The following is a 14,469-nucleotide window of genomic DNA, read 5'->3' on the forward strand; positions in this document are numbered from 1 at the left end:
AGCTAAGTCTCCCGCTGACTGCCTCACAGCCCCGACGACTGCTGGTTGGAAGGAAGGATGAAGGTAGTGGTAGCTAGCAGAGTGCACCTGTTACATGGCAGGGCTCTTTAAGGAGATGGAGGATACTAGCTTATTTAATCTTCATTGCAACCCCTGTTTACAGATAAGGAAACTGAGGCAAGAGAAGTCAAGCAACTTTCCCTAGTTTGCATAATATCTTAGTTTGGCTTCCTCCAAAACAGACCCTGAGACTAGGGTTTGTGGGTACTGTACTTGGAAGTTGGGGGGAACACTGGCAGAGGAGGGGATGTGACACAGGACAGGAAAGAAGTCTCCCTAAAGGATGCCATAACGGACTGAGTGTCCTGGTGGTGTCTGGTGCTCAGTTGCACTACAGATCCTCCACAGGGCTGAGTAAACCAAGCCATTGCCCCACCGACGGCCAAAAAAAAACGAGTGTCTGTGCACCAGCTCTCATCCCTCCCTGGGAAAGAATTGTTCCTGGAAGGGGTAGCAACCAGCCATGGACGGTCTGCCCTGCAGTGGGGCCATCGCACTCAAACGGTGACAGAAAGCCGCCAGGCAGGGACAGGTAGGCGTTGGAGGTAGGAAGTCATCAGTGCATGGAGGTGGTAACCACTGAGACTGCAAGGGACCCAGGGATTGGTCAAGGGGATGTGGGCGTGTACCACCAGCCTCTGCCACCTACGGCTGGAAGGTCGCCGAGCTAGGGTTTGGATTTGAGCTGTCACTCCTGTTCTTTGCATGAGAGCGATGAAAAGACGGTGAGGGTGGTAGAGACACAGAAACTGTGCCAGAGAATGAAATTGCTTAGATTCCTAAGGACAAACAGTATGGATGCCAGAAGAGAGAAGAATACAGGTGTTCACAGCCTGTGTCCCTCAAATAGACAAGGACTTCTCCATCAGGGAGGGAGGACCTCCTGGAGCGCTGTGACTTCAGGGTCAGACCCACCCGTGGTAGGATCTGGGGTCACAGGCAGAAATGGCTCGGTTGGTGCCCTTGAGACAAATCCACCATCAGGTAACCTGCATATGGCGTGCAGGTTCTGTGGTGGATTCGTGCCCAGGGAGTGTCGTGCAGGGTGCTCTCCACCACCCACGACGCTGCCGGGTGCTGGTCCCAGTCCCCTGTACCAGGCGGGTGCACCCATCCCCTGGTTGCCATGGGTGTTGGCTACTAACGGCTCGTAGCTTCTCCTGTACTGGGTTAAAACCTGTTTTCCCCCGAATTCATGTTCCCCCTGGAACCTCAGAATGTCACTCTCTTTGAAAATAGGGAGGGACTTTGCAGATGTGATTTATGCTAAAATGGAATAGAGCGGGCACTAATTGAGTATGATTGGAGCCCTTATAGGAAGAGGGAAATTAGCACATAGAGACACAGACACACAGGGGAGAAGGCCACGTGAAGTGAAGGTAGAGGCAGAGGCCAGAATGCTGTATCTACAAGCCGAGAAAGATCAAGGACTACCGCCAAACACCAGCAGCCAGAAGAGGCAAGGGAGGATTCTTCCCTGAATGAAGCCTTTGGAGGGGACATGCCGCTGTTGACACCTTGATTTCAGTCTTCTTGCCTCTGTGACTGTGAGGCACTAACTTCCTGTCGCTCTAAGCCACCAGAATGTGCTACCTAGCTTCAGATGTCCCGGGAAACTAATACACCCTCCTCAGGGTAGCTGTCCTTGGCTGCATGGACCCTGCTTGGCTGAGGGGAGTGGCCTGTACCCCTAGAGGATCTCATATGCAATTAATGACACAGGGGTCCAAAAGGCAGACCCGTCACCCCAATGAAGAATGATGAGGTGCCCCAGAAATCCTGTGGGAGCAGTCTGACCCTGGTCCACAGCCCAGACCACCCACTGTGTGGCTTCCTGACCCTTCCCCCATCCTCACTCTTTCTAAAGAACTCTTCTTCCATCCATCGCTGGCACAGAACCCTTGTCTCATGTACTGTTTCTTGGGACTCGGGGCTAATACGCTCACAGCACGGAGACACAGCCTTGAGCTGAGGGCACCCCGAGGCGAGCTGGAAGGACAGGAAAAGGTGAGTCGCCTGGAAGAGGGGAGAGTGACCCGGCAGAGAGAACAGGACGAGCAGGAGTACCTCCACTCCTCCTGCGTCACCCGTGTGTCACGCTGTGGGGTGAGGGAAGCTTAGCAGCCAGGGGACCTGCAGAGGTAGAGAGAGGCCAGCCCTTGGAGGCTCGGTGGGACACCCCGGTGGACAGCAGGTGAGGGAGGACCTCTGGTCTGTGTTTCAAAGTACTTTTTCACTATTAGGACCCCTCACCAGTTGTGTGGACAGCAGAGAGTGTGCTCCTTGTCCTTGGAGGTCATCTAGTCAAGTCATAGCTACCTGTTGGGGACCTCTGCATTGGTCAGGGAGAGCCCAGTGACCTCCCGCCATCTTCCACATCTGTGACTCTATGACTGTCGACTACTGTCACTGCTGCCGGGTTAACGAACTACCAGTTACTCGATCCGGCTTCTCCTTCTCTCCGAAACCACGCCTCTGTGACCTTGGATGAATCACTTCATTTCCCTCTACGGGGGGAATCCTCTTAGCACGCGGCAGTATGAGCTCGTGATGACGAGCGCTGCTCTGGAATCTTCCGAAGTTAGAATCCTGCTTCCTTTCTTACAGGCCTTATAACTGTCAGCTATCAACCTCTTTAAGCTTCCAAGCTTTTCAATCAACTTAGGAAATGAGATCGAAAATAGCCCCTGGCTGCAAGAGTTTGCCAGGATTAAATAAGATAAGGCCTGTAAAGTCCTAGCACAGTGCCGGCCACACCGCTAATCCTTGGTGCTTCCCGGCACTTTCCCTGCTGCCGTCCCCACAGACCCCGGAGCTGAAGCGGAAGGACACTTCTCATTCACGCTTGCAGCCTAAAACGGGTCAGCGCAGTATTGAGGAAAGCATGCAGACTCTGAGACGACTTGGGTTTGGACACAGTTCTGCTTACTGACCCCGTGAGATTCGGCAGGTTCTCCAGTGTGGCTGAGCCTTGTGGTGTCCTCATCCGTGAGATGGGAGTAATACTGCCTGGCTTAGGTGAAGTCGCTGGAGGGAGAGAAATGAGGAAGCGGGTATGATGTTGTAAAATATTTGTGGCTCCGAGGAGAGGACTCTTTGGAAGTCAAGGCTCAACGTTTGGTGGAGGTGTCAGCAGGGCCAGAAGCAGCCAGGATCTCTCCTTGTTTGGGAGCCGTGAGTGGGGGACTGGCGGGACGCATGGGCACAGTTGTGGTTCTTGCTCTCTGCCAGCTGGTACTGGGGTCATGCGCAGAGGAGAGGGGAGACGAGCTGTTAAATACTCCTACTGATTGGGGCCACAGAACCCCGACCAAGGTCCCACCCAGTTGTAAAAGCTAAGTATCATATCTATGTAACCCTTACTCGCTTAAAATGCCTCCTTTCTAGTAAACAAGCAATGTGGTTTTATTAGAGAAGAGTCATAGGAAAAGAAAGCAGGAAAGGTAGAAAAAAGAAAGACAAAGACAACAGCACTCGTTGACTCGCAACGCTAAGGAAAGCATCGAAAGTTTGTATGTCCAGGTGTTTTCATCAGCAGAAGTAGGTGGGATTTTTTGTTGTTGTTTCGTTTACTTTGGTTGAAATTGAACTTTTCTGTACCTGTCTGGTCTGAGAGCGAAGACTGTTCCAGAGAACTGTTTCGTGTCTGTCTTCAAAATTATTGCCAAAGCAAAGGGTAAGCATTTATAATGAAATCGCTGGTTTCTGAGCACCGTCGAAATTCCATTGAGGGAAGAGAGCCATGAAGTCCTATCTCCTTTCACAGCTTGCGGTCTGTCTCCAGCTCACTCCGGCAGGAGGCGACGCTTCCCTGTTAGACCTTCTTCCAAGAAGGAAGGGTCCTGCCGTAGAAATCTTCCCATTGGACCAAACCATTGACTGTCTCCGTTCCTCCTTCTTAGCGGTCACGACTTGGGGCCATCCCAGATGGACTGGGGTTTGGCCTCAAGTAACTTTTCTATCAAGGAAGGGCAAGTAGACAGTATGTTCTCTATAGTCTTCAAAATCTGAAAGTGTCTCTTGTTGGCTTGCAAATGCATCACAGCTTTGCAGCTATAAAATTCTGGGGACAGGAGCCCTCCTCATCAAACCGTGTGTGTGTGCTCTACCGCTGTGGCTGGGGGCGCAGACCCCTGGAAGGGCCACCCTGGCCCCAATCCTGGCTCTTCGAATGACTACTTGTTTGACACTGGCCGAGTTACTTAATCTGTATCTCTTTCTTATTTTCAGAAAAAAAATGTAAATCATAATTGTATCTAGCCCTAGAGCTGCTGTGAAGATGAAATGAGTTAATATTTTAAGGCATCAGAATGGTGACAGGTAAATTTGCAGTGTTTATTAGCTGCCACCGTTATCACTTGTGTTATTACAATTATCATCTTCACCATCGGGTCCCAGGGTTTCAGATTGTAGTGATAAAGTCTGAGGAATGATTTTCCAGCCTTTTGGTTTTGATGGAGATCTGTGTTTGTCTAGATCCTTGTGGGAATTTTTCTTCAGTCTTGCATTTCAAGATATTGCCAGGATGTGCTTAAGTTTGAACCTTGTCATTGATTTTGTCTGGAATCCACTGTGTTCTCCGTAGTCCGCAAACTCAGAACTTCCTTTATTTCAAAGATGGTTTTTAGCTATGCCTTTGATTATTACTCTGGTCTAGTTGTTTGCTGTCTCCTCCCTGGACACGTCTAATTCTTAGCCTGGACATCCATTCACTATTCCCTATAACGTTCTCCTTCTTGCTTTCATTCGTTTCTTTATTGCCACCTCAACATTTTATTTTACAAAAACTTACCAAGTGTTTTCTCTACCCATTTAAATAAAACACCAAGTATTTATTGACCATTACCATGTGTTACGCTCGGTCACAAAGACTAATTCTGGTTGGCACCTACTGGTAGATTGGATGCTAAAAAGCCAACCCTCAGTATTGGTGGGTTCCGTATTTGTGGAACTAACCAACTAGCCAACCACCCATCCAGCCAACCAACCAACCAACCAGCCAATCAACTAACCACCCACCCACCCACCCACCCATCCAACCAACCAACCAACCAACCAACCAACCAACCAATCAACTAACCACCCACCCATCCAACCACCGAACCAACCAAAAAAAGTTACACTGTTGCTGACATGTATTATGTAGTGAGGCCTACGATGGTTATATGTATACTGAATATGCAGAGAATTTTTTCTTTCTTTTTAAAAATATTTATTGATTGCTTTTAGAGAGACAGAGAAAGAGAGAGGGAAGCTTTCATTTGCTGTTCCACTTAATTGTGCCTTCACTGGTTGCTTCCTGTATGTGCCCTGACCAGGGATTGAATCTCTTCATTATGGTGTTTTGGGACAATGTTCTAACCAACTGAGCTAACTGGCCAGGGCCCAGACTTTTCTTCTTGTTGTTGTTCCCTAAACAGTAGAGTATAACATAGCATCCGCATCATATTAGGTGTTATAAATAAACTAGAGGTGATTTAATGTAAAAGGGAGGATGTGCCAAAGTTCTATGCAAATATTACACCATTTTTTTATGAGGCACTTGAATATCCACCGAGTTTGGTGTCCATAGGGGTCCATGGATGCTAAGGGATGATTCATTATACCTTCTGCTCAGGGACTTCATGAACACACGCCGGAGAAGAAAGAGAAGGTAGAGACTACAGCGGATGACTTGAAGTTAGGGCAGAGTCAGTGAACATATATCCTCAAAGAATCCCTGTGGTCTATGGCAGAAAATTTAGATGCCTTTATAATTTGAATGATAAAACAATCTTTCATTCTAAAGATGAAAAAAAAAAAAAGAACCACGAAGATGGAGTGTTCTGTCCAGGGTCGCCCAGGTGGCTCATGGTGAAGCCAGGGCAGAAAAAAAGACTCAGACCCTGGCCCCAAGCCAGTTTCCTTTCTGCTTTTTGATCCTCGGCTCATCATTTTATGAAACAGCGTTGCCTGCCAATCAGTAGCATATCTATCTGATCAGCATGGTGCTTTTGAACATCCACTCTGCACCGAGCCCCGAGGACCACATAACCGAGTCGTCGTGAAGTGAAGAGGAATTGGAAAGGAAGAGGCAGAGCGTAGTTTGATTAAAAGGGAAAGGAAAGGCATTCCATTTGGGAGAAATGGCCTGTGCAGAAGTCTGGAGGTGGGAATGATACAATAGGGCGTGGGCCTGTGTGTCTGTTGGCTGTGGGATCCGGTGGGGCGTTCCCGCAGACCCCTGTGGGTCAGTAAATAGCTGTGCAGTTAGAAAGGTGATCAGGGAGGGTGAGGGACGGGTGCACGGTGTTGGAGGCCAGGTGATAGCCAGCTTACACATGTCAGTGCTCACTTTTCATCTTCATAATGTTCGTTTTTTGGTGGGGTTTCTTTTTCCTCAAAGCATTTGATTTCTGTCTGGAGCTAGACCGTGCCTAAGCGCCAAGTTTGCTCTCCAGCTATTCGAAGCTCTTTTGCTCTCGGTAGGAATTTCTGGGGAGTCAAACTGCTACAGAAGCTCACAGCAGGGAAAAGAAAGACAGAATTGGTCTGGAGATTGCTGCTGCCTGAGGCCGAGGCCGGGTTACATTCAGGGGTCACCTGGCCGCCTCCGTGTTGAAGGGGAGCCTTGGCGGGTCCTGGGGTGTAGCTGCCCGGGCCTCACGGCCGGTGCACGGAGACTTGTCCTTGAAATGCTTTCATGCCTCGCTGGAGGGGGCCAATGCCATCTCTCCGCTGAGATCTCAGCTCCTCGGAGGCCGGTCTTCCTCCCTCTTGATTTGGTTCCAAATTTTGTGAGCAGAGGGTGCCATCAAATGTCAGACAAGTATTCCTGGCTTTGCACAGTTGAGAGAGGATCGAGAAATAAAAAAAAAAGTTCATTTCCCCAAATTTTCTGCAGTTCAGTTCCAAGTAAGAGGTAGTGGTATTTTTCCACCTGCTGGGTCACAGATAAGCCATATTTTTGTTTGTTTCTTTTTCTTAGTCTTTTTTTTTTAAAAAGGATATCATTTTCCCACAGCAAGATACATACTTATATTTTAAGTGTGCAATTTGATGAGTCTTGCACAACTCTTGTCAAGATAAAGAGAAAAATTTTGTCAACCCAGAAACTTTTCTCCTGCCCCCTTCCAGACACTCACCCCACCAGAGGGAACACTTTTCTGATTATTATTAATATTTTATCACCCAAATCGGTATGTAGTATTTTCCAGCACCCCAGAGAGTTCTCTCAGGCCTCATCCTGGGCAGTACCTGCTCCCGTAAGTAACGGTAGTTCTGACTTTTATCGCCCTAGATCAACTTGGCCTGTTCTTGAACGATTCCTGTGAGTGGAACCATCATGCAGTCTTCTCTCTTGTTTTACACAATATCTTTTTCACATTTGAGATCTGTCCCCATCATGCCTCCGGTGTTCATTTCTTTTTCCTTGCTGTGCCATATTCTGCTGTGTGGATGTGCACCCGTTGGTATATTTCTAAGCGCCCAGCCAGGCCTGGATTGTCCTCTGATTTCCTCATCTTCACCAGCTTCTGAATCAACTTCCTCCTTTCCTTGCATCTCTGTTTCTCGGTCCGTGAGTGGAAGGTGGAATGTGATCTCCTGGCAACCAGCACTGTGTCTGTTTTGTTCACTGCTGCGTCCTCAGTGCCCAGGACAGAGTGTGACAGGTGGCAGGTCCTCAATGTTTGTAGAATGAATGAATGAATGAATGAACACATGATCAGAGCATGTAGTTCTAATTGTTTTCTCTTCTAGTCCTGTGTATGCTTCCCAAGCCAGTCAGCACTACAGGATCCTCAGGCCAATCTCTTTGCCCACAGACGTACATGAATTTCTGGACCCACAGATCACACTCAAAGCTCTCTCGAGAAGAGCTATCCTAACCTCTAGACCAGATGAAGTCCCTTTTACAGGTCTTCTACCCGTCTCTATCACCCCTCCCATCATGACCTTCATTGCTCTTGATGGTCACTGCTGCTCTGACTGGCTGCCTGACCCTCTGATTCCCTGGGAACGGACTGCCTGTATTTCCTTTCACCGCTAGATTCCACACTCAGCACTCGGGCACAGGAGAGGCACAGGCTATGTGCTAGGTAGGGTTTCTTTCACAGGGAGTTTCTCTCTGCCAGATTGTTCATCTCAAAGCCCCAGCACTTAGAGTCCTTTAGGAAGGGAGAAGTGGATTTGAAAACATGGCCTCTGTCTGGACTCAATGTTCGTGTCCCTCATCCCGCCCAGATGTTTATCTGTTGCAGTTCTCCCTGTATTAAGGGGGGGTGGTTTCGGAAGGGGATGCGGTTTAGATGCGGTCGTGGAGATGGAGTCTCCACGGTGGGATTAGTGTCCTGGGAAGGACAGGAAGAGGCTGGAGAGGTCTTCTTCTCACCACGTGACAACGGAGTGAGAAGGCATCAGTCTGCGAGCCCGGGAGAGGGTCCTTACCACAAACAGAATGGCCAGCATCTTGATCTTGGACATCCCAGCCTCCAGAGCTGTGAGCCGTGTCTGTTGTTTAAGCCAACTAGTCTATGATATTTTGTCATGGCAACCAAGCTACTAAGACATCCTCCATGGAAGATTTCTACTTAGGTTTTACCATTCCATGGGCAGAGTCTTGTCTTTATCTTTTGACTCTTTTAGCCTGAATATTAAATCTGTGAGTGTTTTTTTTTTGGGGGGGGGGGGTCTTGGTCACGGGAAACTAGACATTTCCTTCCTACTACCCCGTGGAAATCTTAGCATGTTCATTTTTAGCCAATGTTTGGGAACCTGGGGCCCTGGAAGTACTAGATTTGTGACCTCTACGTCAAGTTCCGCCCACTTACGTGATTGTGCCCCCAACCTCTGGCCCCTACAACCATGGGTGGCTTTGGGGTCCCAGAGAAGTGTAAGCTGTGGTGGGCATGTGGCCGGCCTGCTTTTACTCTCAACATAGACTCTCCAGGGCTTCGTGCACGGGCTTCCCAGGGACCGTGGGCTCCTGAAATGGGGTGCGGTCTCTAGGTGACGTGCTTCTGTGCAGTTTCCTGGGAAGAGCATCTGGAATTTCTTACCAGATTTTCATCAGGGCCCATGTATCTCCAAAAGTCCAAGTTCCTTTAATGAACCTTTAGGTACAAACATAGAAAGAGCAGGGCAGGAGTGCTACCCGAGCCCTGAGTCCTAGCTTTACAGGCCTCAGTTTCCTTTCCAATGACTCTGGTGGTTGGATGAGATGGCTGCATGGGCTTCTTGCACTGTCTGGTTGGACAGGTCATCACAGAGAGAAGGGAGAGCTGGCACAAATCAACATTTTGTAAAAAGGTGATGCCAATCAAAAACATATATATATATATATATATATATATATATATTATACACACACACACACACACATACACACACACACATATATGTGATTGTGTGTCTTATCCCAGGTTCTGTCTCTTGGAGCCACTGGTACATGTGACTTCTAGAGAGTGCCAGTTGTAATTAATGGACTACTAGAAAAAGAGAAGAGAAGAGAATAATCTGATGGCTTTTTGGTGCCAGGCACAGGAAACATGGTGACGTGTTCTTGATATATTCTTGAGGGGACAGAGGAGAGATGCCTGCATGGGCTAGTTTGCACACAGACATGCGAACTAGTACGTCATCTGAGATGGAGACAGTTATATATGCCAGGGGATGTTTGTAACAATACCTGCGCTGACCATCAGAAATGCGTGAAAGGAGACTCAACATTTGGGGAGATTAATGCTTTGTTTTCTTTCTGGGGGCCCACAATTTACTGCTAATGCTTGAAACGGGAGAGCCAGAGCCATGGTGGAAAGTCGATGGAAGAGAGTTTAATGGGGGCCCCTTGTTCCAGCCCCAAAGTATTGAAGTCAGCTGCTCTTAATTCCATCCAGGGCCAGCCAGTGGGAAATTAGATTCAGGGATTGGGCAGGGTCATCGCAGAGCTACAAATATCACCCTTGGGGCCTCATTGGAGACTGATGGGAACTCGGAAGAGTTGATCATGGTGATCAAAGGGTCTGTATATTTAAAATGCACAAAGGATGCGCCCGAAAATTATCTGCCTGCCAACCTAACTTCTCAACCTGGTACAAATTATCCAAAAATCAATTTGCAAACACCTTTGAGATAACGAGGCCTTGAGTAATAACCTCCGTGGCTTTGTGAAGTAAAGCATCCACCTTGACTAATCTGCTTAATTTCCTCCCCTGACCAAATGGCAGGCGGTAAGAGAGGCAATCAGAAGCTGTCCCCGGAGGCTTGCTCAGGAGTTGCCCTGTGAAAATACTGCCCACCTCTGTTTTCATAGCAATTATTCTGTTTGCAGAGCATCTTGGTTGCTAGGTAATTAATCAGAAAGAAAACACCGAATGAGTTTTATCTCTCCAGAAGCTCTCACCTGAGTTCCAAACTGCAGCTCCTCCTGGCCTCGGCCCTCTGACTAACCCAGGGGTTCTCCAAAAAAGTTCTTGAACACATTTACACTGTACTCTACCCCTCCCCCCACTCCCCCCCAAAAAAACCCTCCTCCACCCTCCACTTCCTGGTTCTGCTCAAAGAGTCATTAACCTGCTCATACTTCTTGACGGATAATCCCATTCCTGGAAAGTTGGTCCTAAGAAAATATAAGGCAGGCAGGACTGGAGTCATCTGCACAAAGATGTTCGTTGCAGCCTTATTTACCAGAGCAAAACTTGGACCAACTCGTGTGCCCGGCCACTGGAGAATAGTTAGTGTGATTGTCTGCTGGATTATTCCGTAGCAGTTAAAGGCAGTGGTAATAAAAAGATGTAGTATATAAGCAGAGCCCTTCGAATATAAGAAGCAAAGGAAAAACGAATGAACATTGTATCTCTGTATTACTGGAAGCCCATGGAAAAAGTTTGGGTCTATGACTAGGCATTGGAATGGCACATGGAGAAATAAAGAAGGCCGTTATGTTGGGTGATAGGGAAAAGAACGTATTTTCTCTTGCTTCTCATTTTCTTTATTGTTGTTCCGCTGCTATTATTTTGGCAACAAATAAAAATACATATCTACTCCGATTTTTACAAAATAGGCCTCAAGAGGCAAAGAGCCTCCCAAAGGGAGAGCTGGTCTCAGAAGGTGTGCAACCTGTGGGTTTTTCATCCTGCCTTTAACAGCTCCGTGACCTTGATTAGGTGACCTGGTCACTTTGGTTCTCAGTTTATTTATTTTTTTCCCCCCATCAAAATAGAGGTGATGATATCCCAAGAACTAAAGTAATACATGTGAGATTTCCTGGCAAGTGGGAAGTACAAAATCAGCATTGATTTCTGCAGCTTTGCCAGCGGGAAGCCACCCTAAATGCTTATTGAAAGCCCAGTCTATTTAACTGAAGGTATAGGACGTAATGGACCAGGTGTGGTGGCGGGTTACAAATACAGGGTCACGTGGCGTGAGGTTTCCCTTGCCCCTTGCGTCCCACCACGGGCACTGTGGCCAGGGACGCTGTCCTTCCTTGCTGGAGGAGCCTGCTGGGATGGAGGAAGAAGCTGAATTTCTTGCTATGCCATCCTCTTTTCGCTACTTCGGCTCAAATCACTCTTGAGGAGACTGTTCACGAACCACCTCTTTGTTCCTGGAGGAGAAATGTTTGTAAACCTCCTACTTCCCCGTAAAGACAGTAAACCTCCCACTTCAGTAAAGGCAGGTTCTCATTTGAGGACGAGGGGCGGGATATTAACCCGGACAGCTTTGTGTGTGTTCTGGGAAAAAAACCTTTCCCCGCAATTGCCTTCTCTCTTTCCTTTCCTTAAACAAAAGAGAGACAGTAAGTGTTAGACATAGTTAATGAGGAAATACTGGTTCGGGGACGTGGGTACAAAAACGTGGAAGTGACAGAAAGACGTGAATGGGGTTTATGAGAAGGGATTTGGGCTGTTTCTTATGGCTGTGCCTGGAATCCTGTCCCTTTTCTTCAAATGCTTGAATTCTGTTCTCTAAACCAGTGGTTTTCAACCTTTTCACACTTGCGGGCCGGTGGGGAAAATAGGAGAATCATTTTGAGGACCGCTGAGGCAGAAATCACTTTGAGCATTCGTGAATTCGACTCTCCCCTTCAACAGTATCAGGGCGGTTAACTCTTCGCGGACCAGTGTGAAATTTCTGGACGGACCCATGGTTACAAACCGCCGCTTTCTAAACCATGCGAGTCTTATGTTCTCTTCTGATGGTCTGTCTTTCAGAGCCTCCGACACCCATCGCCCCCCCAGAGCTGCTGGCCGTGGGGGCCACGTACCTGTGGATCAAGCCCAATGCCAACTCCATCATCGGGGACGGCCCCATCATCCTGAAGGAGGTGGAGTACCGCACCACCACCGGCACCTGGGCCGAGACGCACATCGTGGACTCGCCCAACTACAAGCTGTGGCACCTGGACCCCGACGTGGAGTATGAGATACGGGTTCTGCTCACAAGACCAGGAGAGGGCGGCACCGGGCCACCGGGGCCTCCGCTCACCACCAGGACCAAGTGTGCAGGTAAGAGCCTCCTTCCCGACTTGGTTTTGAGAGGCCGGGCCGTGGCCGTGAGTCATCCTCCGCTGGGCTGTCTGTGACAATCATTCTGAAACGTCCCTGTGGTGCGAGTGTGCGTCCTGTGGTGGAGAACAGTCAGGGTGTTGGAGGAGCCTTAGAGGACCTCCTGGCGTTGGTGGCATCTCTACGGACCTCCGGGCTCTGGCTGTGACTCTGAGAACTGTCTGACTCTCGCCGCGTCTGGCTCTGACAGCGTTTCCTTCGGGAAACTGCATTTCTCTCACCAGGGGCTTCTGTGCCGTTCAGTGTCTGAGGCCTCCTGCTGTTGACAGTGTCTCTGAGGCTCCTGGCTCCGACTGCGTCCCCTGAAGGTCTCATTTGGACTCGGTTTCTGAGCACTTCTGGTTCCTGTGGTGTATCTAAGGTTTCTGATTTTAGCTATGTCCCCGAGGATCCCTGGGCCGGACCTGTGACACTAACGAGTTCTTGGTTTTGACCATTTTCCCCGAGGGTTCCTGGCGCTGCTTTTGTCTGGGAGGGGATCCTGGTGCCAAGTCTGTCTTGAGTACCTCCTGGCTCGGAAAGTCTCTCAGTGGATTCTGGGTCTGCTTAGTCACAAAATTCTCCTGGCTCTATGTCCCTTGCGTATTCCTGGCTCCTACTTAAGAGTCCGGGTTAAGATGGACCCTCCAGGCCCTGGCCGGTTGGCTCAGTGGTAGAGCGTCGGCCTGGCGTGTAGAAGTCCCGGGTTCGATTCCCGGCCAGGGCACACAGGAGAAGCGCCCATCTGCTTCTCCACCCCTTCTCTCTCCTTCCTCTCTGTCTCTCTCTTCCCCTCCCACAGTGGCCCGGGCGCTGGGGATGGCTCTGTGGCCTCTGCCCCAGGCACTAGAGTGGCTCTGGTCGCAACAGAGCGACGCCCCGGAGGGGCAGAGCATCGCCCCCTGGTGGGCGTGCCGGGTGGATCCCGGTCGGGTGCATGCGGGAGTCTGTCTGACTGTCTCTCCCCGTTTCCGGCTTCAGAAAAACACAGAAAAAAAAAAATAATAAAGATGGACCCTCCAAGGGTCCCTGGGCTCTCTAGCCCTACAGGCTCCCGGCTCAGTGCTCCCTGGGGGTCCTTGTCTCCGACTGTTTCTCCGAGGTTCCTGCATGCTGCTTAAGAGTTTGCTGGCTGGGCCTGTGGCTGGGAGGGCTGTTTGGACCCAGCTGTCTCCCTGGGGGTTCTGGACCTCTCTGTTGTTTTAATAAGGGCTGTTGGCTGAGATTATATCTCAAACTGTCATATCCCTGAGATGTTCCCACTCTGAACACAACTCGAGAAATTGAAAGAACTCAGTGTTCGTTTTATTTTTTTTTTTGCAAATCACAGTATTTATATTAGCTCACTTCCCCTCTAAGTAACCATTCAGCATAAGGATTTTTATCTCAAATATACATGAATGAAGGGAGACTCAATATTTTTAAATGTTTTGTTTGAAGTCACAGAACTAGCCAGGGGCACAGTCAGTGAGGATTTGCCGCTGACTCGAATGCCCTTGGTCAGTGGTCACACCGTGTGGTGAATAAACAGAGAGGTATGTGCCATCTGTGAGGGACGTAGAGCTGGGGGTGTTTCCGTGGGGGGTCGGGGAAGCCGGGCATGGGCTTCTGGGTCCAAGGGAAAAGGTGTCGCTAGCGGCTTGTGGTGGAGAGAGAGACGCATTGGCAGAGTGACCACCACGGAGCAGAACACTAAGTAAAATACCATTCGCTCTGCTCTCATGTGACACACGTGTTCCTAAAACTCACCGCACTACGCAAAGTTATGCAATAAAACCACTGGCCTTGGGCCTGACCTGTGGTGGCGCAGTGGATAAAGCATCGACCTGGAAATGCTGAGGTCGCCGGTTCGAAACCCTGGGCTTGCCTGGTCAAGGCACATATG

The 14,469-nt window shown here is 49.2% G+C and overlaps 1 protein-coding gene across 13 annotated transcripts in view; it reads left to right on the plus strand.

The window, feature by feature from the left end:
* PTPRT (protein tyrosine phosphatase receptor type T) overlaps positions 1-14,469 on the plus strand; it is a 966,224-nt gene that overhangs the window by 442,515 nt on the left and 509,240 nt on the right. For all 13 annotated transcript variants that reach the window (XM_066387766.1, XM_066387770.1, XM_066387767.1 and 10 more), the window contains one exon: positions 12,252-12,545. In XM_066387766.1, coding sequence (XP_066243863.1) covers positions 12,252-12,545 — 294 coding nt within the window. The remainder of the gene's footprint in view (positions 1-12,251; positions 12,546-14,469) is intronic.

The sequence above is a fragment of the Saccopteryx leptura genome, chromosome 5 (genome assembly GCF_036850995.1).
Source record: "Saccopteryx leptura isolate mSacLep1 chromosome 5, mSacLep1_pri_phased_curated, whole genome shotgun sequence".
Taxonomy (NCBI): domain Eukaryota; kingdom Metazoa; phylum Chordata; class Mammalia; order Chiroptera; family Emballonuridae; genus Saccopteryx; species Saccopteryx leptura.